At 48.7% G+C, this 24,861-nt stretch overlaps 1 protein-coding gene and 2 long non-coding RNA genes across 8 annotated transcripts in view; 2 read left to right on the top strand and 1 right to left on the bottom strand.

The window, feature by feature from the left end:
* The window catches only part of LOC102900985, an 807,705-nt gene extending 804,603 nt beyond the window's left edge, over positions 1-3,102 (top strand). The window contains exon 22 of the long non-coding RNA XR_006590330.1: positions 137-3,102. This is a non-coding gene — a long non-coding RNA (uncharacterized LOC102900985). The remainder of the gene's footprint in view (positions 1-136) is intronic.
* On the bottom strand, positions 577-11,804 carry LOC109494643. Its single transcript, XR_002149643.3, has 2 exons — positions 10,299-11,804; positions 577-2,798 (listed from the first exon to the last, which is right to left on the bottom strand). It is a non-coding gene; the product is annotated as an uncharacterized LOC109494643 (long non-coding RNA).
* An 841-nt stretch (positions 11,805-12,645) lies between these two features.
* Positions 12,646-24,861, top strand: part of MAF (MAF bZIP transcription factor) — a 347,997-nt gene continuing 335,781 nt past the window's right edge. For 5 of the 6 annotated variants that reach the window (XM_045045967.1, XM_045045966.1, XR_006590328.1 and 2 more), the window contains exon 1: positions 12,648-13,954. In XM_045045967.1, coding sequence (XP_044901902.1) covers positions 12,807-13,954 — 1,148 coding nt within the window. In that variant the 5' untranslated portion in view covers positions 12,648-12,806. Of the gene's footprint in view, positions 13,955-18,352; positions 18,466-24,861 lie in introns of those variants that run through there. The other variant, XM_023245367.2, reaches the window with a different exon arrangement.

Here is a 24,861-nt window from a genome sequence, read left to right as displayed (position 1 = left end):
AGGCTCCATGCCGTCGCCATGAGGCACAGCTTCTCCATCACGCTCAGAGAGGCTCGGAGAATTCCCCAGGGCCCTGCCCACCCCGTTTCTGAGTCTGAGTCTGAGTCAATAAGCATAGTTCATCCCTTTGCTCCAGGCACTGGTTCAGGGGTGGGTGGACCGTCCAATGACCCAGACCGACTCCATCCGGAGAACCGGACCCTGCTACAACCATCAAGCTTCCGTGGAGAGCCCTGGTCTGGAGTCCACGCAGTAGGATGCAGGGACAACGGAGGGATGGAAGCCGGTTCCCGTGACATCACAGGGCTCCTGCCCCCAGCCGGGCCTGCAGCCAGTTCTGTTCCTACACCTGTTGGTCACGTGAGTCGGCAAGCTTCCTTTTCATTTAAGCCCATTTAGGTGGAGGTGTTTTCACCGACACCTGCAAACTCAGAGGGCACACAAAATGCCCCTGGGAGATCACACAAGTAAGGAGCAGAACCCCATGCCTGACCACTCCAAAGCCACACAAGGTTCTAGAAGAGAGCTCAAGCTACAGCTACAGGGACCCAGGAATGACACTTTTGGAGGCAGTAACCCTGCATTAACAACTAAGCTTTATTAAACGCTTATTAGATGCCAGTCACTACGCTCAGAGCTTCATATGCAACCTCGGACACGGAGGTGTGCCTTGAGGACTGAGCAGGACCTGGGCATGTGGAAATGGAGGAGGGCTGGCCTTCTTATTGGGAGATTACAAAATACTGTCCATGCGCCTGGAGCCCTGAGGAGGCAGCTGTGACTCAAAGCTGGAACAGGGCTGTCTTCGGTGACGGCAGTCTGTGCTGGGGTACAGAGAGTCCACCGTGCTCACGCCCGGGTATTTAATCACCGCCCTCCGCGCATCCAGAATTCCATCCCAGCAAGAGTTACCGATTTCCACTTTGGTTCCAGGGCCCGTGAACGTCAGCCACGTTCTCTACCCGGCGCCATCTCGGGAAGACGTAGGCTAATTAGTGAACGAGATAAGCATCCTGGTAATTGAGGGATGGGCCGATTGGGCTACGTGAGCAGTGAGCGTAAGAGCGGTCATGTTGCAACAGAACAGCCAGCCACCCTGCCCCCATCAAAGTCAGGTTTTCTGGGACACTTGGCAGGACAGTGTGTGCATTCGAACTTAAAAAAAAAAAAAGAAAGAAAGAAAAAAGTGGGGAGGGATCCGAGTGTTTATCAGTGGCTTTCAGTTAATAAACATTAATTGAGCACCTGCTGTGCACCAAGCACTGTCGTAGGCAAAGGAGGGGTGAGAGGCGCTGTCCTGGCTTCAAGGGGCTCAGAGGGTCCGCAGGGAACTCACGTGGTACCACAGAACTCCAAGGCAGTAAGCGCAGACCAGGCGCCCAGCCTGCCCTGGTGGGCATGAGGATGCAGGGGAGGCTTTTTAAGAGAAACCCAGGAGGTCACGGAGAGTCAGAATTAGCCAGGAGACCGGACAGAGGGCAAGGAAGATGGGGATGGGTGGAGATCCAGGCGAGCGACGCTGTGCAAAGGCTCGACAGAGGGGGAGAGGGAGAGGAGCCACACGCAGGGCAGGGGTGACCGCAGCTTTAAGGCAGGAGCATAAGCCAGAAGCAGCGAAATGGTTCCTGACCCCCTGGCACCCACAAGGCCCTTACGTGGAAATGGTGTGCGGAGAATGTCAGCAGATACCTTGCCATTTCGGGAAGAGGGAGTTCTGTGGGCACGTACCGGGGGGCAGGTGGATACCCGGCGACCACTTGGTGCGCACGCTCGCCGTGATCACAAGACTGTCCCCACCTTTGATCCAAGGGGCGAACGAAAGCCGGGAGGTCAGCTGACTTGTTCAGGCGTCACCCCTGGGACGGAGCAGGATTCACACCTGTGTTGGCCTGGTGCCAAAGCACAGCGTCCCCTGAATGTGTCTCCTTCCCTAGCCACGCTCAGAAATCCCTGCTTTACTCCCTCCCTGCCCTGCCTCCAAAGGCTTTCAACGTTGTTAACTACAAACCACAGCATCCCCTGGCCTGGAGAGGCAGGGGCGCGTGGCCCCGCCATGCCGACCCTGCCAGCCTGGCTCGGCCACGTCGACCCCGAAGACAATCTGACCTTGTCATTATGACCCATCAGGGCTCCGCAACGATCCAGCAGGTCAGCTTTCGTCTTTGCGGACGGTTTACTGACCCTATAGTCAACCTCAGAGGGCTGAGAACATTTCGCTCCGTGCGATCCAGAATTTTTGTTAACCTCTTCACGCGGCCCAGTCCGTTTGCAGCCCGAGAAATGAGTTGGAGGAAGACAGCGAAACGCTTGGCTGAGGTCAGAGGGTGAATCAGCAGGCTGTCTCCAGGCCAGCCCACGTGCCCCCACCCCAGTCTGCCAGTACCCGCGTCACTCGACTCGTCCTGACCAGCCACTCTTTGCAGAGCCTGAAGTCCACAGTCAGGGACACTGACCTGAAGAGTTCCGGCCATACCTCCAGAGTCCTGATGCTCCTGGGCCGGGTCTACTCAAACAGCCAATACCAAGCTCTCAGACGGGACATGTACCGCAGACAGCAGGTCATAAATAACTCAGGGGCCCCTCCTGCTCTCCTTCCCAGGTTTGAGGATGAGATGGGAGTCAGGAAAGGCAGATTCTGCAAAAGCCTGCACACTCAGGTCCTTTTAAGAGAGGCCAGGGGGAACTGATTGCAGCTCAAAGGTGGACACTGGAAATTCTGAACTCTTCTGTTCAAGAAAACGCCTTGGGGCCTCCTGGCTTCAAAACTGGCATCAGGAAATGGCAGGAAAGTCGGCGATCTAAAGAGAAAAGCCAGGGAGGAAAGAACAGATCTCAAAAAAGCTTTTACACGTACACGGGATTCTTCTGCTTAGTTTCTCTAGGTTTACATCTATTTTTTATTAGTCTCTGAGGTCCCAACTTTGGGCAAGTACTCTATATTTTGACAGGGCAACGGCTTATGAAGACCAGGGCAGCTGAAACATTAGACAATTACCTAAATAATCTGTCCTCTTTGACAGAGAACTTTGTCTATACCATGACAAATAAAGTTATTTTATTTATTTATTTTTTTTTTTCAACGTTTATTTATTTTTGGGGGGACAGAGAGAGACAGAGCATGAACGGGGGAGGGGCAGAGAGAGAGGGAGATACAGAATCAGAAACAGGCTCCAGGCTCTGAGCCATCAGCCCAGAGCCCGACGCGGGGCTCGAACTCACGGACCTCGAGATCGTGACCTGGCTGAAGTTGGACGCTTAACCGACTGCGCCACCCAGGCGCCCCAAGTTATTTTAGAATTGATTAGAAGGAATCGTGTAGGACACCCGGATGGAGTAATTTTGTTTGCAATTTCCCCGATTACCAAATAAGGGTTTTATCAGCTTTATTGAGATATAACCGACAAATAGACATTGTATATATTTAAGGTGCACAGTGTGATATTTTGGTGTATGTATATATTTTTGAAATGGTTACTATGACTGTAATCATCGTTACTATTTTCTGTGTGTGTGTCTGTGTGTGTGTTCCTGTTAAGAACTTAAAATCTACTCTCTTAGCAAACAATAGACAATACAGTGTTACTAACTATAGTCACTGTATCATTCAGTTGATCTCCAGATCGTATCTATCCTGCGTATCTGGAACTTTGTACCTTTTGGTCAACATCTCCCCATTTCCCCCACCCCCAGCCCCTGGTAACCACCGTTCGATTCTCTGCTTCTGTGAGTGAGACTTTTTTTAGATTCTACGTAGAAGTGAGATCACACAGTATTTGTCTTTCTGCGTCTGGCTTATTTCACTAGGCATAATGTCCTCCAGTTTCATCCATGTCGTTGCAAATGGCAGGATTTCCTTCTCCTTTAAGGCTGAAAAATATTCCATTACGGTGGTATTTTATATATATATATATATATTTATATATATATATAAAAAAAAGTTATATATATATATATATATATATATATATATATATATATATATATAACTTTTTTTTTTGTCCATTCACCTGTCAGTGGACACTTAGGTTGTTTCCATATCCCGGCTAATGGAATAATTCTGCAGTGAATATGAGAACACAGGTATCTCTTTGAGATGCTGAAGTCATTTCCTTGGGACTTCGGGGTAAATTCCGTATGGTAGTTTTAGTTTTAATTTTTCGAAAAACCTCCCTGCTGTTTTTCACAGCGACTCTACGAATTTCTAATGCCACCAGCAGTGCACAAGGGTGCCTCTTCTCCACATCGTCACCAACACTCTTTACCGTTTGTCTTTTTGATAAAGGCCATCCTAACAGGTGTGAGGTGACATCTCCTTTTGGTTTCGATTTGCCGTGTCCGGGTGATGCGTGGTGTCGTAGACCCATTCGACTTACAACATCCGCGAGGGGACCTGACTCATCCGTTAGGTCGGTTTGCATAGTGATTGAGGTTGGGGAGGACAGTCTCTCCTGGGGTACCACAGGGCTTTGTGCCTTCCGCTGTTGCTGCCCACAAGTCGGTGGGGGGGGGGGGGCGGGGATAATAAGAAATGTACAAGAGCACCGACCATTGGTGGACCATCTGTGGCCTCACGTGGCGGGAGACACTTCTCCCTGTAACCCTGACAATATCCCACTTTGCAGAGGTGGGACCAGCTGCAGAGAGGTTAAGTCATGTAAAAAGCACATCAGTTTCATTTGGAGCTGGCCCGAGGCTGGGAAGCAAATTCAAACTAGTCGATGGCACATTCTGGATCCAAAGAGATTTAGACAAGCAGGGAACGGGCTGAGTCTAAGGGAGACACAGTCTACTGGGATTGTTCTCTGTTCCTGTGCTCGGGTTCAAAAACATAAGCACACAAATGGAAGACGGGGTAGTGTGGGAGGAAAACACCGGTGTTCTGTGTCTGCCAGAGAGGCTGGTGAAATTACGGTCTGCATGGGGAGCAGACAGACCGCGGCTCACGGAGGTGGAGGGCGGTGGTTGCTCTGTGATGAGAGGCTCACACCTGGGGATCTGGGTTTAGTTCTAGGACCTGAGCCCGCAGACAGGGGAGCAACCAGGTGGCCCCGTCTGGCAGTCAGCAACCAGGAGGCAGGGGCACTTGACATTGAGGCATAGGTGGAAATGCCAAAGGCACTGACTGTGTTTACAGTGAAAACCAAAAGGGAGGGAGAGGATGTCCTATTGCTGGTCTTCCATTCCTCAGAGCCCCTGGGGGATGTGAGGACTCATTATACAGGACCTTTGAGGGGATGAAATAAGGACTCAGGTGTAGACAAAGAGGCTAACTTCATACGAGCCAAACAAATGGAAAGCTGTCCTAACAACCTCCAGACCTGTGGAAAAAATAGATGGACAGGGTGGAGGGTGAAAGTGAGAGGTAGTGAGTGCCCCGTCACTAGAGGTGATCAAGTGCATGCTGTTGGGCCACACTTGGACTTCCGTGGGCGCTAGGCACTTTGCGTTCCGTAGACCCCTTTCTTCCATACACAAAATTAAGTATTATTTTATGACCGTGTTGGCATAATGACAGATATAATGCATACTCGATTACATTCATTTCTTTCCGTCTGACTTTAAAAGACAGGAAGGTGTTTTCCCGGGCCCCTAATAGTCTCATGGGCCTGAGGCATGGTGTCTGCTGTGTGTAAATCAGTCCTGCCTGCTGACTCACGGCCCGAGTGTTGTGAGGCCAATTCTGATCATGCATTGGTCGGACGGAGGGTGTTGAGGTCAGATGCGTAAACCTCCCCAGGTCTGAGATGCTATTAGGTGAATTCTGCCTAAAGCAGAGAAGAGCACCCCAGCTGCTTTTTGAGATTGTCGAGGTGCACGTGTTGCTAACAGCACGAGCTGAGGAACTATGTTGGAGCTGATTCCATGCCATGGAAATACGCTCATGGACGCCCATCGTTCGAGGCAGTAGCACCTGAGGCCAGGATCAGGGGCTTGGGCTGGATAAGGAATTAGTGGTTTCTTTTGTTTGATAGCCTCCTATTTCTGCCTTGTTTAAATGTTGCTGTTTGGCCAAAAGCATGGGTCACTGTTGCGAACCGACCAGAAAGAAATACGAACGTAAGATCTATAAATTGGGATCTGATTTGTATTTGGCTGCCCCCACCTCTTTGTCTGATCAGGAACACTATCATGATGGAGGGACGATGCCGTGAGGTGTCACGGGGCATATTTGGCATTTCCTGCGAACAGAACAGCAGGAGAGAAAGCTCAGCATAACCCATCCCTTTGCTCGGGCAGCCAAACAAATTCAGAAACACACGAATTCAGAAATCATCTACATCACCACGTCCCTGGCAATCACACAAGTAGTTAAGTTTGGTCTCTGTTTTCCAGAACTTTTGGTTTCCTAGGTGCAGTGAGTGCTAAACGTGTCTGGAAAGGGACCTTCGAATCCCTCCATCCCCAGGGGTAGGAGGAAGAGGGACCCAAACTTCACAGAGCTACCACCCCCAACAGCCTGTCCTCTGAGTTACAGCGTATAAAAGGCACAGCCTGAATAAACACTGTCCCAATATCAGGTCCCCCCCCCTTTTTTTTTCATTCCTTTTTTTTTTTATCAGTTCTGATTTCAGCACAAGAAACATCTTTGAAGGGTTGAATGCTTTTGAGACGTATTCCCTCATCAGTCTAAGCTGTGAGTAAGATCCCAAGGGAGGGGTAAATCTAAGAAGGTCCTAACTGGGAGGCGGGGGTGGGAGGTGAGAAATCTAAGGAGATGGCTATGCCCTGAAAAAAAAAAAAAAAAAAAAAAAAAACAAACAAAAGGAAGTCATGGAAATCTGTTGATTTGGAATGGCAGGGGTGGAGAGAGAGAACTCGTCATGCTGTATCTCTCTATCTGCTGCCTAAAAACCTAAAGAAGCCTTTTCGTTCAGGGGTTCGTGGGTGCGCGAAAGTCTGTCCAAAGCCTCCTGTCTGCCAGGCCATCCTGGGCATCTTTTTTTCCGGGTGAAGAGAGGGAGTTTATTTGGGGAGCTCGTCCCAGGAATTCTCACTTGAAGACATGGCTGGGTTTTTCACATCTCTTGTGCAAAAAGAACAAACGTTTTCATAAAGGATGTGTGTTGTGTTCTGGGGAGACCGAACAGACAAAATAAACAAAACCCGCCAACGGCCAATGCCACGTCACTTCCCTTCCGTGGTTCTTCCCAAGGTGGGGACGACACCTCGTTACAGGCTCTTTCAGGACCCACGGCCTCGCTTGTCTAAACCCTCTAGCAAGCAGTCCAGTGTATGAAGAGCCTAGCCTCTCCGGTGCCTCCCCCTGTCCTCCCCCGCAGACGCACCCCCCACCCCCTGCTGAATGACACCCCCTAGAAAGAGACCCGCGCATCTCCCTTGTCTATATTTTGCTTCCTCCTCATGATTGCTCTCCTCCTTTGCAGCCTGGCTTCCCCGAAACCAAATGAGTTGTTCTCTAACTGCACCGGAAAATCAGAATTTATTGTACATATGTTTGTGTTCCACTTAATAAAAAAACCTATATTTTAAGATAAACTTTGTTAGTAATTCACGAGGTAAGTGACTATTTATGCTAATCAGGCAGAAATATATTCTCAAGCATAATGCATTACATAAATTTGAATGCAAAATGTTCAATTATGAAGTAAATACAGGTAATGCAAATAATAAATTACCTCTAATAAAAATTATAAAAGATGTGTCTTCAAAGAGAGAGCGGCTTTAACTTACAACTGTGAATTGCTTAAAGAGAAAAGAATTAATAAATGCTGAATTACTCTGATGATTATTTAGCACATAATTCACCTATTCATAACGACTCCTAGTAATCAGACTGGTGTTTCACATTCTCCAATATGAGGCAAGACTGTTTCCTCAGCAATTTTACCCTTATCAGATTATCTCGTCTGATTCTATTAATTTTCTTCCATGGATCTGCTCACAGTGATTTGTGATTTACTTACCCAGCTAACTAAAGACTGTTAAAAGGATTTATCTAACACGAGACCTAAGAACACTATACGTCTTACACCATTCAGTTACTCTGAGCAACTCTTTCCTCAAATCAAGTTAGTTGCTTTCCTGGTGAAATGAGTGGACACTCGTTAGTTCTGCACCGTAAAATCAGTTTCTGGATAAACAAAGAGTTCAGACGCTGCCCTTGATACATCTTGTTCTTTTTAGATTACAGATGTCTGATTTTGACATGATATACCTGAGTTGCTGTAACTCACAGTGAAGAGAAATATGTTACTTTTAGCGTTTAATCATTGTAATTTGGACATGAACAAGTTGGTTTTTTTTTCCTTTCTTTTTTCATGAAGTTCCTATGTATGTACTGACATAAAACTACAACTGAGTCTTTGATGTTCCAGTGTTGCAATCATCCTCTACAGGATTCGACCCATACCCTCCCCCTCCACATTCTTCTATAAATATTCACTGCTTTCAGAAACTTTAATACTACTGGTTTGAATTGGTCAATAATGACAAACGCATGGTTTCTAAATTACTCTATATTGTTCTACAGAGATTACTAGAGTATATATAGCAAGGGGGTATTAAGCAGTAAGAAAACACAGTTCATATTGTATTTGGATTAGACTAGCTTGGAAGAAGTGAAACAATGTTCCCAAAGAAGTCTAAAGAAATGTGGCCTTGCTGTAATTATAGAGAATCAAAAATCTGAATAGTACTAATTAAAATGAGAGAGCTCAATTGTTACAAAAGAAACGCCGCTAACAGAGAACTGTAAATGTTTAGACACCCCTGTGAATCACTAACTAATAAAGCAAAAAGGACAAAAATGAGAATTCAGTTCTAAAAGCACTACTGCTTCCCATCTGAAAAATAATTCTAATCCTCTTTTTTTTTTTCAAGAGAAAACGGGAGACTGTAAAAGACTGCAGTAAGAGAAAGAAAAATACCATAGCTTGACAGGAGGGTACGAAAATAAACCATAAAAAATGTGCAGATAATAATACATTTAGCTGCCCAAACATGGACATTTAATTTCTAGAAATGATATATAATTGCAACAATTAGGTGCCCGGCCATGAATCTGTATCCCATGGTCTTCGTCATTAGCAAACTTTGTTTATAAAGGTTGTTTATTTATAAACGTAGCAGTTTCAGTGTTCCTGGCCAAAAACACTTTCATGAGAGGCAGGGATCCTATCTTCCAGCTTTTAAGGAAAATGTGATGCAAAAGGATAAAAAAAAAATTATCACAAACAAAAAAATGCGTCAATAAATACACTTATATTCATTTTCCATGAAATATATAAACCAGATTTGTGTGGCTAGTGAGAAAAAAAGGCATAGAAAACTATCACTATGGACCATGCTAAAAGATAGAATATGTTTATGTAATTTAAGCAGTGGATTTTCCTCTGAATGCATAAGCTATAATCTCTTCACTTCATTACTAGGTAAAATACTGTGTGAGAGGAGGAAAGCAAAGGAATTCTGTTAGGTTGCATAAATATTGACACAGTTTCACTCTTTCTTCCCAACTGGTAATAGACATACTTCATTCCAACCCTACAAAGTGCTCCCATAAAACCCAAACTATCCTTATAAACAGCTTCTCTGCAGCAATAATGAAAAGGAAAAAAGCGCTTTTCTGGAAAACACCAATGGCACTGGCCTCTTAGGGTTACGATGTGCCTACAAACCCTTTGGGGAGTCTCTCATTAGGGATTCTGGGTGTGCTGGAGCTGAAGGCTGCCAGCTTCAAAGAAATTAACACAAGTCTAATCTGGTGTAAGAAGCCAATGAGTGCCACCTAAGGTCTCATTATAAATAGTCAAGGATGCCGTGGGGTGGGTGAGAGCAGTTCTGAAGTGCAACGTTCAAGAAGCTAGCTTAATATATGACTAAGTGTCAGAAGTCAGGTTTTCTGAGAATTACTTTTCAGATAAACAAGTTTATAGCACTGCACTTAATCATACTTACTAGAGACATCTCATTTATCACCGAATTACAAGTAACTTTAATTCTATTGATATTGCCATAAAGCCCGTTGAAAATCCATCCTGGGCACTTTTAAAGGGTTTGGGGCCCTGTTACATGGGAGTCATTTGCAAAAGTCTCTGCAAAGCCACACTCGGAAGGCTTCTGTGTCTTCTGGCCTCTTTGTTGACATTCGAGGGGGACACTGGGGGGAAAAATGACTCCCGCACCTGCCAACACTCTCCTTAGCCCCTTTCCTACAAGGTCGGGTTCTCGCTCTACAGTCAAACTGACTCTCTGTGCCTCAGTCCCCCTCCCACCTTGGAAAACCAGCTTCTTTGCACTTCATCAACAAAACTGGACAGGGATCAATTTCAACTGACCTTTGCCGAAAGGTGGCGCTGTTGAGGTAAAAATCCAACAATAGTTTTCACTCTTGGATTCTTTTGCAGGCTTTTCAGAATTTTTTTTTTTTTTAAGTGCGCCCTCCTAGCGTCTCCCCCCTCCCATAAAGTAAAATAAATATGATTAACACCGAATGCATTTCATTAATTGGAGGAATCAACAGTCTCAACATCCAAGTAGGCGGGCTGGTCTTCCAAAAGCTGGGTCGGCTTGGCGCACGCTTGCTTTCCCCCAAATAAATCTCGGTTTCTCCGACTTGCCTATCGCTTTAAAATCTTAGAAACAGTTGTTGGTTCTTTCTTTTCTCTTCTTTTTCTTTACTTTTTCTTTCTTTCTTTCTTTCTTTCTTTCTTTCTTTCTTTCTTTTTTTTTTTTTTTGCATAAGCTTTAAATGAATCCATCTAGAAAACTGAATAGTTATTAGCATCTGCAACAGGGAGGGGGGAGAGGCAGCGCCCCCCCACCCCCCCCCCACCCCCACTGTGGGTTTCCGGGCTGGTCGAGAAGCCGCGGTTTAAAATTTAACCCTTCGAGGGGAGTTGGGGAAGGCTGGGGTGTTGTTTACCCCCGCGTACAAACACCCCTTGCTCCTCTCCAGCGCCAAGTCTGAAATAATTCAGTGAAACGTGAAAGTGCAAAGGGCGCGCGGGACCCTGATAAACAGGAGTCAGATTTCATATGGGGGTGGGTGAGCGTGTGCGTGAGTGTGCGTGTGTCTATGGGGGAGGTGGGGTGAGACAGAGAGAGAGACAGAGACAGAGAGACAAATATGAATCTCTAAGGCCGAACTCGGGCCAGAGTTGGAAGCCCAAGGGCAGAGCCCGGCTGACCAGGCTCTGAGCTTCTGCGGAGTTAACTCGCGTAGGCGTTCGCTCCCCCCCCCCCCCCCCAGGGCACGCGACGCCAGCGGGCAGCCAGTCCCCGCGCGTAATGGCCCCCGAACAACTTATCTCCCTTCCTTCAAAGAGGGCGACAAAACGGGCTTTCTCCCCGCGCGGACTCGGAACCACTCGGGCTGCACGCGGAGAAGTGGCGTCCTGCGCGCAGTCGGGACCCTGAGCCCCCAGCACCCTTGCGCCCCCGAGCGCGCGGGCCCCGGGAAGAGGGACAAAGAGTTTGCGCTCTTTGGTTCGAAGGGCCAAGTTTGAGCTCCGGGCACAGCCACGGCTCCGGGAAGGAAGGTTCCTGGAGCAGACACCTGGGTGCCAAAGGTGGAGCAAAGAGGAAAAAAGATGCCGAGCGAATTCGCAGTCCCGAGGATGGGGGCTCCCGGGGAGGGGAGACAGGCCAATCCCCCGGCAGAGCGAGGGGGGGGCAAGCCGGCGCTCCGGAAGGCAGGCCTCTCTCGCGCTCCGAAGTAAAGCAGAGGGTCCTCCCGGGTTCCCGAAGCCCCTCGGGACTACTCCTTCCCCTCTTGCGCCAAACTTTGCGCCAGGCTTCGCTCCCTCCCTGGGAGGCTGCGGCGCGCAAAGGGTTAAGCCAGCCTGTCCCAGCTGACAGTCAGCTGATTGGGCCCTGATTGACAGCTCCGAAAAGTTTCCTTGTTTCTATCTATTATGCTAATCGCGGCCGCTCTCGCCGCCTCCCATTGGCCTGGAGTACCAGTCAATTTCCCATTTGGACCTGACGTCACAAGTGCTATAAAACTCAGCAATTGCTTTAAACTCTTCTTGCTGGATCAGAGGCTTTAAAATCTTTTTTCATCTTCGAGCTGTGGCTCGGGCTGCTCGTCGGCTCGGCCTCCCCCCTTTTGCTCTCTGCCTCGCCTTTCCCCAGGACTTCGCTATTTTGCTTTAAAAAAAAAAAAAGGCAAGAAAGAACTAAACTCCCCCCCTCCCTTTCCTCCAGCCGGGCTGCACCTCTGTCTTGCACTTTGCACGGAGAGAGCGCGCGAGGGAGAGAGAGGAAAGGAAAAAAAAAATAATAAAAAGAGCAGGCAGAAGAGAAGGCGAGAAGCATGAAGTGTTAACTCCCCCGTGCCAAGGCCCGCGCCGCCGGACAGCCGCCCGCCGCGCCTCCAGCCCCGAGCGGCCGCCGCGCGCGCCCCGCCTGCAGCCCGGGCCGGCGAGGCGAGCCCTCCTTATGCAAAGCGCGCAGCGGAGCGGCGAGCGGGGGACGCCGCGCACCCGGCCGGGCTCCTCCGGCTTCGCCGCCGCCGCCGCCGCCACCGCAGCCCGCGGAGGACCTTCCCGAGCCTGAAGCCGCCGGCTCGGCACGCACGGAGGCGAGCAGGCGAGGAGGGGCCGGGGCGAGCGAGCGAGCACATTGGCGTGAGCAGGGGGGAGGGAGGGCGGGCGCGGGGGGCGCGGGCAGGGCGGGGGGTGTGTGCGCGCTCGGAGCTTTCGGGCCAGCCACCGCCGCGCGAGCTAGAAGCGCCCCAGCCCGGCAAGCTGGCTCACCCGCTGGCCACCCAGCACAGCCCGCTGGCCCCTCTCCTGCAGCCCATCTGGCGGAGCGGCGGCGGCGGCGGCGGCGGCGGCAGGAGAATGGCATCAGAACTGGCAATGAGCAACTCCGACCTGCCCACCAGTCCCCTGGCCATGGAATATGTTAATGACTTCGATCTGATGAAGTTTGAAGTGAAAAAGGAACCGGTGGAGACCGACCGCATCATCAGCCAGTGCGGCCGTCTCATCGCCGGGGGCTCGCTGTCCTCCACCCCCATGAGCACGCCGTGCAGCTCGGTGCCCCCTTCCCCCAGCTTCTCGGCGCCCAGCCCGGGCTCGGGCAGCGAGCAGAAGGCGCACCTGGAAGACTACTACTGGATGACCGGCTACCCGCAGCAGCTGAACCCCGAGGCGCTGGGCTTCAGCCCCGAGGACGCGGTCGAGGCGCTCATCAGCAACAGCCACCAGCTCCAGGGCGGCTTCGATGGCTACGCGCGCGGGGCGCAGCAGCTGGCCTCGGCGGCCGGGGCCGGCGCCGGCGCCTCCCTGGGCGGCAGCGGCGAGGAGATGGGCCCCGCCGCCGCCGTGGTGTCCGCCGTGATCGCCGCGGCCGCCGCGCAGAGCGGCGCGGGCCCGCATTACCACCACCACCACCACCACCACGCCGCCGGCCACGGCCACCACCACCACCCGACGGCCGGCGCGCCCGGCGCCGCGGGCAGCGCGTCCGCCTCGGCCGGTGGCGCGGGCGGCGCGGGCGGCGGTGGCCCGGCCAGCGCCGGGGGCGGCGGCGGAGGCGGCGGCGGAGGCGGCGGCGGCGGCGGCGGAGGCGGCGGCGGGGGCGCGGCGGGGGCGGGGGGCGCCCTGCACCCGCACCACGCCGCGGGCGGCCTGCACTTCGACGACCGCTTCTCCGACGAGCAGCTGGTGACCATGTCGGTGCGCGAGCTGAACCGGCAGCTGCGCGGGGTCAGCAAGGAGGAGGTGATCCGGCTGAAGCAGAAGAGGCGGACCCTGAAAAACCGCGGCTATGCCCAGTCCTGCCGCTTCAAGAGGGTGCAGCAGAGACACGTCCTGGAGTCCGAGAAGAATCAGCTGCTGCAGCAGGTCGACCACCTCAAGCAGGAGATCTCCAGGCTGGTGCGCGAGAGGGACGCGTACAAGGAGAAATACGAGAAGTTGGTGAGCAGCGGCTTCCGAGAAAACGGCTCGAGCAGCGACAACCCGTCCTCTCCCGAGTTTTTCATGTGAGTCTGACACGCGATCCCAGCTAGCCACCTTGATAAGTGCTCCGTGGGGGTCCGACTCGGGTGTGGGCTTGCTACTTCCAGAGCCGTGCTCGCCGCCACCTCGCCCCCTCCCCTGCCGAGATAGGCCCCGTGCCCCTGCACACACACACACACGCACACGCACACACACACGCGCACACACACACACACACAGCCTGCTCCCAGTTGGCGGTGGTGGTGGCTGTTTTTTAATGGGGAGGGAGTGGATGTCTGGCTCATGGATTGCCAATCTGAAATTCTCCATAACTTGCTAGCTTGTTTTTATTTACAAACCGCACCCCCACCCCCCCCCACCCCCACCGTGTTCAAAGATCTCAGCAGAGTTCGTCATGCTCACCTTTGAAGCCGGCATCATTCACAGGTTTTGTTTTTGTGGGGTTTTTTTTTTCTTCTTCTTCTTCTTTTTCAGTTCATGAGCTGGTGTTCATTTTCTGTGTGTGTGTGTGTTTTATTTTGTTTGGATTTTTTTTTTGTTTTTAATTTTACTTTTTTGGAGCTTGCTGTGTTGTTGCCCTTTTTCCCGACCTCCACCCTCAGGCTCCTTCCACCCATCTCCTCAGAGATAAAAGAAAAAAAGAAAAAGAAAAAAAAAAAAAGCTAAGTTTTTTTTTTCCTCCTCCTGAGTTCTTCATATGTGAGATTGAGCTTGCAAAGGAAAAAAAAATGTGAAATGTTATAGACTTGCAGCGCGCTGAGTTCCATCGGGGTTTTTTTTAGCATTGTTATGCTAAACTAGAGAGAGAGAAAAAAAAAAATCCTCATGAACCTGCCACAATCAAGCCCGCATCAACCTTCTGGGTGTGACTTGTGAGTTTTGGCCTTATCATGCCAAATCTGAGAGTTTAGTCTGCCATTAAAAAACTCATTCTCATCTCATGCATTATTACGCTTGCTACTTTGTCTTAGCAACAATGAACTATAACTGTTTCAAAGACTTTATGGAAAAGAGACATTATATTAATAAAAAAAAAGCCTGCATGCTGGACATGTATGGTATAATTATTTTTTTCTTTTTTTTTTTTCCTTTTGGCTTGGAAATGGACGTTCGAAGACTTATGGCATGGTATTCATACTTTTGTTTTATTGCCTCATGACTTTTTTGAGTTCAGAACAAAGTGCCACCCTAGAGCCTTCTTCCCATGAAAGTTTGCATCCCCCAAACTGCTTTGAGTTACTCAGAACTTCAGCCTCCCATTGGAAATGCACTGAAGGCATTCCTTGTCAAAGATGCCAGAATGGGTTAAAAATCTAACAGTAAAGAACTCTTCATGCTTTCTTTTTAATAAGAATGACACCCCACTTTGGGGGACTAAAATTGTGCTGTTGCAGAAAGCAGTCTAAAATTTATTTTTAAAAAAGAAAAAAAAAAGAATTCTGCCCCGTGATTTTTGGTTTGTTTTATTTTTATTATTATTATTTTTTTTTTCTTTTTGGCTTTTGGTCATTGTCAAATGTGGAATGCTATGGGTTTCTAGTATATAATTTAATTCTAGTTTTTATAATCTGTTAGCCCAGTTAAAATGTATGCTACAGATAAAGGAATGTTATAGATAAATTTGAAAGAGTTAGGTCTGTTTAGCTGTAGATTTTTTTAAAGATTGATGCACTAAATTGTTTACTGTTGTGATGTTAAGGGGGGTAGAGTTTGCAAGGGGACTGTTTAAAAAAAGTAGCTTATTCAAGCATGTGCTCGCAACTTAAAATATAAGTTGGATATCTGTAGTCTTTGCTATACCACTGACTGTATTGAAAACCAAAGTATTAAAGGGGAAACACCCCTGTTTATATCTGTAGGGGTATTTTACATTCAAAATGTATGTGTTTTTTTTCAAATTTAAAGTATTTGGGACTGAATTGCACTAAGATATAACCTGCAAGCATATAATACAAAAAGAATTTGCAAAACTGTTTAGAACGCTAATACAATTTATGCAGTTATAAAAATGGCATTACTGCACAGTTTTAAGACGCAGATTTTTTTACAGTTGTATTGTGGTGCAGAACTGGATTTTCTGTAACTTAAAAAAAAAAATCCACAGTTTTAAAGGCAATAATCAGTAAATGTTCTTTTCAGGGACTGACATCCTGTCTTTAAAAAAAAAAAAAAATGAAAAGTAAATCTTACCACAATAAATATAAAAAAATCTTGTCAGTTACTTTTCTTTTACATATTTTGCTGTGCAAAATTGTTTTATATCTTGAGTTACTAACTAACCACGCGTGATGTTCCTATGTGCTTTTCTTTCATTTTCAATTCTGGTTATATCGAGAGAAAGAATAATCTACAATAATAAACTGCATTTTTTTTTTTTTGATTCCGTGCTCAGCTTCTTAGTGTGCAGTTTAACTGGGCCCAAAACCGCATTAGAAGTGTAAAATGCATCCTTTATCTCCAGAGGAAGGATTAATGGAGGAGTAGGGAGGCAATCATTCAGGGTGAAACATAGGCTGTTCGGTGAAGCTGGGGGGAGGGGGGGGGACAGTCCCTTTGAATAATTAGCAATATTTAATATAAATGTAAATTCTGACCTCTCAAAATGCCCTTCCCCACAAGTTTTCAGTTTTCAAGTGAGTTGAGACATCATTGCCCTCTGGTGAAAACAAACAAACGAAAATCCCAACCAGAGAGAGTAGGGCCTTCTCAGCATTGCCCTGAGCTTCTGGTCCAACAGCAAGCCAATCTAGAAAGAAATGGGCCGGGCAGACAGGGCCTGGCAGACGGGGCTTGGACACATATGCATTTAATGGTAAAGATAAACAATCCTTGCCTTTTCGCTAAAATTGAGTATTTTTCCTTCTTCCCTTTACACACTATGATTTTCTTGGTAGCAAGGCCTGCCACGACTTAACATCAACACTTTGGACAAATCAAATTGTTTGTTGGTTTTTGGGTTTTGGGTTTTTTTTGTTTGTTTGTTTTTTTGTAATTTGGAAGGTCATTTGTCTTAAACAGGAACAAGAACCCCCCTCCTCCTTACTTACATAACCCCAAGTACATCTCTGGATTTGAACTGTGTTATTAAATCATACTTCACTGTGAATATTTAGCAGAGGGCTTCTCCACTTAGGCGAGTTGGCAGTGATTTCCAATCACCTTAACTCCAGAAATACAAGCGAGCAAAAAGTAACGCCTTGGTCGAATAAAGGCTGTGCTTTAATTGATGGGTATTTGCCCCCAAAGAGGCTGTGTCAGGAGGCTAACTTAAAAAGATGACTGAGGAAGTCAGTCCAGCCACCTTCCCTAACAGCGCTGACCTATTTTAAAATGACACAAATTCATGCAACTAATGTTACAAATCCGTGCAGTTTGCACTCCTAATCAACCTCCCAGAGAATGCTCAAAGAATGTTAGACAAAGCCAACCCTGTTCGCAAAATATAGCCAAACTTGATGACTTCTGTTTTATTTTGTTTTCGGGCTTTTGGGGTTTTTTTTTGTTTTGTTTTGTTTTGTTTTTTTAAGATAATACTGCAACTCTGAACGGAGGCCTTGTTTGGCAGAAAACAGGTTGCGCTTGGCGGGGGTGAGCTCTGACCAGTCGATCACCTTGTCTTCCTTCCTCTTTTTCACAGAACGCAAAGACACTATACCCACTGCATTTAGACCTTCCCTTTAGGTGCCAGTTTGGATTGAACTCCTGAATCCACACTTAATGTGGCTTAACAAAAGTCTTCATGGTACATGCACTTCTTCGGTGTGCTGAACTTAGCTAGCTGTTCTCTGCTTTGGAGATTTTTGTTTGTTTGTTTTTTCGGCTTTTTTTTTTCTCTCTGATTCCCAACGAGGAGATACGCAGTTTCCCCCTGAAGAGGCAGAAATGGAGATCCCCTTTATGCAAGACGCTCGGCCTCAGAGGAGAGCTTTTAGGCAAACACATTCTCAAAATAAGAGTGCCATGCAGGAGGCCTGCAGTCACCTCCTGAGGGACAGGACTTGGGAGGAAAAACAGTCGTGCCACCCTTAAGCATTTTGTTAGGACTCCACAGGGCAGCTCAGTATCATAAGCGGGGTTTGGCCCCCAAGGTTACAAAGCAGAGAGGCGCTGGCAGAATGGGGTTTGGGTGGCTGGTTTTAAGAGAAGGTTAACTCCTTAGTGAAGGGCAGTTTTAGAGATCACCCTTACTAAAAACTTTGCAGTGTGCTAAGAGTGGCAAATGCAAATGCACGCGTGTGTGTGTGTGTGTGTGTGTGTGTTTAACAAAGAAACCCCAAGTTCTACCGAAGTGCCCTTAGCAGAAATAAGTCTCCAAATTAGAAAAAAAGAGAGAAATCGTATAAGGAAATCTAGCTTTCCCTTTCCACTGCATCTGAGTCCTTGTCTAAATAGTGTTAAAATTCCTTTCATTCCACTTACAGAACTGAGCCCACTCGTGAGTTGGAGCCATCAGTGGGATACCCCACGTTTTGGAAGGCCCAGCAAAGCGTACCTGCCAGTGTATTCACAAAATGAAATTTATGCGCAAACCGTACATTAACAATGTATTATTATTATTATTTGCGGCCTTGGACAACACCCTGCCCCTGACTTCTGTTTAGTTTCCTTTTTAAAGAAAAATGATTGTGTTAGAGAAGAAAGCTAGCCCATGTCTAACCTCTGTGCTGGTGACTGTCCCCCTGGCCTGAAGGTCTTCTCTGCCAACCTAGAGGAAAAAGCGCATGGATGCTTCTGGCTCCACGACGCGACAAACTAAGATAGGTGCCATTGTTTTCAGCCTGCAAGATCAGCTTTTCAAAATCCCCTGAAGTTTAGAGGAGATCTCCGTGTCCGTTGGTAGGAAGAGAAGGTTCCCAGAAGGTAACAGCTAGCGTTTTGGAAGCCTCTGTAGACACGCACACTCTAAATAGTACTTTTCCACACTTCATTGTTTCTCTGGCAGATAATGTTACTAAGAAGAAGAAACAAAAATTGCTCGCCTCCCCCTCCCCAAGCGGATGCCACGGGTAGGAGTTTTAGCCCAGCCCAAGCGGGGCCTGGCTGTCTGGTAGGCCCCGGATAGTATCGTATTGAACGCGTTCATTTATCAGCCATAGCTGTGAGTGAAAACACCGCCCGGCAAAACACGAAAGTTAGTTAAACCACACCCTCCAGGTGCCTTTTTTTCCTCCACTTTGCCGCTCCCAGGCCATTCATAAAATCGCCTCCCTTGTATTTCCCTACTTTATATATTTTTTTTTTTACAAAAAAAAAATAAAAAAATAATAAATCAAAAGCGTAAGAACCTTTCCCAATGTATCTGACACGGTCACAGACTGACGTCGAAACAGACAGAGATGCCACGTCCCGATCTTGGTGAGGACACGATGTCTGGACGCCATGATTTTCCGCCTCCATGCCATACCCATCTGGGCCCCTTTCCCAATGGGAAATTATTTATTATGTAACGCAAGAGTCTAATGCCCTGATCTTTTCTCCCTCCTACCTTTCGCCCAGTAGTTTTTATTTAGTAATATCAACTCTGGATACTTCTGTTCTCGGACAGGACCTCCCCTATGCCAAACCACCGCTTTCCTGCTAAACACGATGAACAGCGCAAGCCACAGCCACCTTCACAGACATGGTCTGCAGCAGACCTGTAGGGCTGTGTTCTTAGCGCCTCCCTGTCTGAACAACTAAAGTTGCTTCTGACACAAAGGTTCCCAGACTATAGTACGTTGGGAGGCTTTTGCTGATGTTGCCCTAGCTTTGTTTAGGCCAACTTACTTCCGTATTCACACACTCTTGGCTTTAGAAAACATTCTCCTCTGGTATTCTAGGCCAATCGATATTTTTAAAAGTCTGCTTGCCACACAGGTGTCTCTATTTTTTGCCTGTCGGTAGTTAAAGCCTAACCGAGGTGGATGGGAGGCTAAAATACATGAGTGACAACCTCCAGCCATTCGACTTCCTTGCCAGGGAAACACACAGCCAGGCTCCTGGCCTTACTTTTCATGTAAACACGCATAAAAGGAATCGGGAGGCCAGATTCCTCCCCCTTTAGATGGCTGATTTGAGAGGCTCCCCGCTGTGATTTACTTTCATTTGATTTCTAAAAAATAATGTTGCCCCTTCCTATGAAGAAATGTCTTAGTCTTCTTTTTGTTTTAAGGGAAGATTTATCCACGGTGATGGGCTGTAATTTCCACCGCTTCTGATTATTCCTCAAGATGCTGAATGAGTTCTTCGGGGTCGGTGTCTTCCTTGCTCTTGCGAGGCAAATAAGGGGAACCTGAAGTTTGCCCTCACTGCGGGCTCGCCCTAAATGGGAAAGATGTCCCAGGTCCAAAGCAGGGCCTACAGCGGCCGTCTGTGTGAGTGATGGTCCAGGGTCCGGACGTCTGAGTCAGGATTTGTTTGTTTGTTTTTGCATTTGTTTTAAAAGCAAGCAGGGGCCCTACCCCACCTTCTGATAACCCTGCCTTTCTCACTTTTGATATAAATCTTCAAACCCTAGACATCAAACAGCCCCCAGGAAAGGGGAATTCTCTTAAAGCCTTGCTCCGCCCAGGCTCCTGAACAAACCCAGCTCTGTCTAGCACTTTTTCTCCAGCGGGGGGTAGGGGACAGGGTGAGAGAATTTCAGTCTCCCAGGCTGTCTCATGATTGTCGGGGCATAAAGGAGTACAGTCCTGTAACAATGCGGGAACATCTTTACCCTTTAGAGAGGGACAAAACAGAAAACAAAGCAGATCCAACTGCCCTGCGCAAAGGCGTAGCAGGACCCCGGGCTCCTGTTCTCTGCACCCTCTGTGGGCGGTGAGAAATGAGGGTAGCAAGGCAGAGTGGTGGGGAGGACTCGGAAGGCAAGACTCCCGGGAATAATCCCAGTGGCCAGTCTGAATTTCACTTGCTCGCTGGCTAACGACAGGCCCAGCGTTCACAGGGGCCAGGTGCAAACAAGGTCTGACGGCCTGTTTCCTTTTCCCAAACAGCCTCAGCGCTCACACCCAAACGGAGGAATCAGGGGAAATTGTCACTGTCTCAATGTTGGGACCTTTGTAAAGGTATCAGTGTGCCATTTTACAGCGGTGACCTTTTGGACCAGACAGACATGTTCTGGCAAAACGTATAGGGTCCCCGTGGTAGGTTTTAGGAGGTCACGGCAGTTTTTATTGTTTCAGTCTGAAAGCACTTGGTGTGTATGTGTGTTTTCCGGAAGTTTGCCCGCTGTAGTAAGGCCGAGAAAGAAAGAACACGTCCGTAGCACACGGAAATCAGATCTTTATATGAATTTTGCATCGGAGTTGCACAGTTTGAAGACGCTCGCAAAACACATTTGCCACAGAGAGGCTATGAGTGGAATGACAGTCCCTTACTCAGAGCATAATCATCTCCTGAGCACCTCTTCCTCTGTTCAACAAAATTCATTTTCCTCTCCTTTCTTTTTGTCAAATAACAATTTCACCCCCCCCCCATAATTAGGACTTAGGATTGCAAAATCGCATTCCTCTCTTCTCCACAGATTCTTGGATCTTTAGTGGCGATTAGAAAGGGGCATTAATTCAAGAAGGGAGGATGAGGGAGGGGTGTTTGTGGACATTCGGGAAGAGGAGGGCAGGAGAGGAAATAGTTCTGTGCTCACCCCCCACACCCCTCGGTCCCCGCCCAGCCCAGGCCTGGGTGTGAGCTACACGCTGGGGATTTGGATTCTGAGTTTATTCTAAATATTCTGATGACCAACCTTGAGCATTTCCAAGCTAAGATTCCAAAACATGGTTTTTCCTTGTGGTCGGTGGTTTCAGTCAGGGAATAGGAGAGGCCACGAAGCCTTACAGAACCGGGCAGAGACGCGTGAAAACCGCTCTTCTGTGAGAATTCCCCAGGATGGCTGCGAAGGCCATCCTGGGCTGAAAAGTCCGGTCGGGGGTGCAGATTCCCTTTTGTAGCCAGAATTTGCCCCTGTCCCCCGTAAGTGGGTTCCTGGCCTTCTTTGAGGGCATTCTCCAGAAGGAATGCTCTGAGGGTCCCGGAGTGGATAGGCCACCCCAAACTAGGCCAGAGGAGCAGAGAACAGGAGGGGGCTGGCGTGCAGGGCTGGGGAGTAGTGCTCTCAGAAGCCAGCCTTCGCTTAAGATCCCAATCCAGGGATCAAAGCTAGGTCGGTCCCGGGGCCCCACCTCACCCCAGAAGTGATCTGCTTGCAGGGTGACTGACAAGGGACTGGCAGACCCCGAGATCGCCATGATTCCTAAGTAGAATGACCCATGTCCTGAGCTCCAGGGCTTTGGCCTCTTATCACCTGACCCTTGCCCCATTCCAGTGCCCTCTCTGTAATCGTTACCACCTCTTTCTCCCAGGCCTAGTTGCCCAGGGCCATCAGAGAGTCGGAGGTCATTCCCTTGGGCCAGAAGGCAGTGCCCAAGCTAAGGTCGTGGTCAAAGTCCCTCCTGCCCCAGTTTAGGTGTGGCCAAACCCAGGGCTGGAGAGAAGGGCTGGCAAGCTTGGATGGGAGAGGAGCTGGGAGGTGGCTCTGGAATGTTCAGCACCGGCTGCGGCCTCTGGTGCCAAGGGTCTTGAAGCCTGGAGTGCAGGACATGAAGGCCCCGGAGGATGCTGAGGTTGTCCACCTCCGGGCTTCCTCTCCCGCCACCCCCCGCCCCGCCCCCCTGCACACAAACACTCTGTTCTCGCCCTGTCTCTGTATACACTCTTCGGGGCCCATTGCCCTGGCCATCACCGCCAGGACCTGACTGCTGGGGAGTCGTGGGGCCAGGTATGCGCCCCACGCTCTGGGATCCGGGGCTGGGACCGGGCTGGGCAAGGCAGGTGCTGAACGACAGAAGGCAGGAACCGCGGGGGCGGGTCCTGGAGGCTGCCTGAGGTCACCGGGCAGTCCCTGCTCTCCCCAGGCCCGAGGCTGCGCCCGCCCGGGAGGCTAGCGCGCTCCTGGATGCCGGCCACCGGGCTCCCCTCGGAGAAGCCCAGGATGCCTCCCCGGCGCCCGGGGGCGCTAACCGCCGCGGTCCCCAGCGCGCCCCTGTGCCCCGCGCCCATCAGGCGCGCACGCCCCAGCGGGGGCCTCGGATTTGTATTGGAATTTGGTTTATTTTCCAAGAGGACTGCCCTGGCCAGACTGGAGCGCCAGGGGACATCAAAACTGTCAGCTCTTCGGCGCTCCCCGGTGGGCGCAGAGGGAGGGAGCCTGATTCGGCCCTAAAAGGCTCCACCCCTCACCTTGGGACCCCCACCCCACCCGCCAGCGGACCCAGGAGCTTGAAGATCATCGGCTCCAGATCATTTGATTTTTTTTTTTTCCTCTATTAATTTCCCGGCCTATTTTTTCAGATCTGTCTTTTTTCCTGCTCTGGTTAGAGAGAGGAGGGAAAAGAGAAAGAAAGAAGGAAACCCAGATAGCAAGTTTTACAGGCTTCCCAGAGATCTCTGTATGGTTGGGGTTTCCCGTGGTATGGTTTGATGTTCCTTACACAGGAAAGCGAGTCAAGCCAACTTTGTTAGCATTTCGACAGCAGCCCCAGCAAGAGGGTCCTGCTTGCTTTCGCGGATTTCACACAGTGCTCCCGGCCAATCTGGGGCGCTCAGGCCCCGTTTTACCACCACAGATTTTAAAAGCACTAATTTCAGAAAGGAGTCCTCCCATGTAGGGCCTGTTACTTATGGGGACCCTCAGTTTTTTAGATCCACAAATACGGAGGCAAGGAACATTACACTTTCTTAAATAGATGTCTCTTTTCTTTTTCCGTCCCTCCAGGATGGATTTGGTAATGTGCAGAAAAATATGTTAAAACTGAAACAATGATCTCAGCATCTGAGACAATTTTACACCGTCAGATTGCACTAAAGTCCCTTTTGATAGAAAGGGGGGGGGAACCTTGGTAATCCTTCTAAGATTAAATCTGTGAAAAGATGGTATTTCAGTCTTTCCCTTTTCGTGCAATAGATGCAACATATTCTTTGATCTGCCATTTATCTATCTATCAATCTATGACCCATCTATCTACCTACCAATCTAGGGAACCCTTTAACGCACTGTAGAGGGAGAAGCGACTGAAAGATCAATCTGCAGTTTCCACATTACAAAATAAACACGATCACATGACAGTGAATCCCTCTACTCCATAATTTTGTAGGCATGAGCAAAACCTACTCTGAAATGTCTGTCTTAGGGTGATTTACCCATAAATCCTTCGCCTACTTGGGGCGATGCGGGGCAGTGCAGAGACACATGCTGACCATCCACAGCGTATTTTCAGGGTGCCAGGTCCATGTTAATTCCCTGAGCTGTGTGGGCACCCAGACCTTTTAAAATCTCCCTTGGAACATCACTGCATGCTCCTATGCTATTTCAAAATACTATTTAATCATTAGGTGAATGTCTCCAACTGTTGGAGGCTCTGCGCTAACAGACGTCTGGCCTGGATGACACGATGGTGGTCCAGCTCGAAAGCCTCCGCTTTCGAGAACCCCTTGCCCCCACCACTCTTCCCCAGATGACTAGCCTGGGTAAAGCTGATGAGAACAGAGAAGCCGCATTGGCTTTTGGACTCTATTCAGGTGTCGGCACAGAACCTCTCTCCCCCGCCCTTTTGAAAGTAAATGCCTTGATAACAGGATGGGCTGCCCGGATGGCCAAAGAGTAGAGGTCATCTTGAGGAAAATGACACCAATGATCTAAAAAGGACATCTACTTTATGAGATTGCAGGCGAGATGCCAAATATTACATTTAATGAGGCCTGATTCGTTTTCTCCAAAAATAACAGAGACTGTCAATGAGACTGTCAGGAAGACAGAGGAGCATTTTGCAAAGCCTATGTTCAATTATTGCTTTGTAATATTTTTCTAAAATTGAAAAACGCCTCACAAGTATATGATCTCATGTAAATACTCCTTGAAGAAGCTTAACATATGTTTGCACTGCCCCAAAGGAAT

Source organism: Felis catus, chromosome E2, assembly GCF_018350175.1.
Source record: "Felis catus isolate Fca126 chromosome E2, F.catus_Fca126_mat1.0, whole genome shotgun sequence".
Lineage (NCBI taxonomy): Eukaryota > Metazoa > Chordata > Mammalia > Carnivora > Felidae > Felis > Felis catus.
This window is presented reverse-complemented; position numbering and strand designations above follow the sequence as displayed.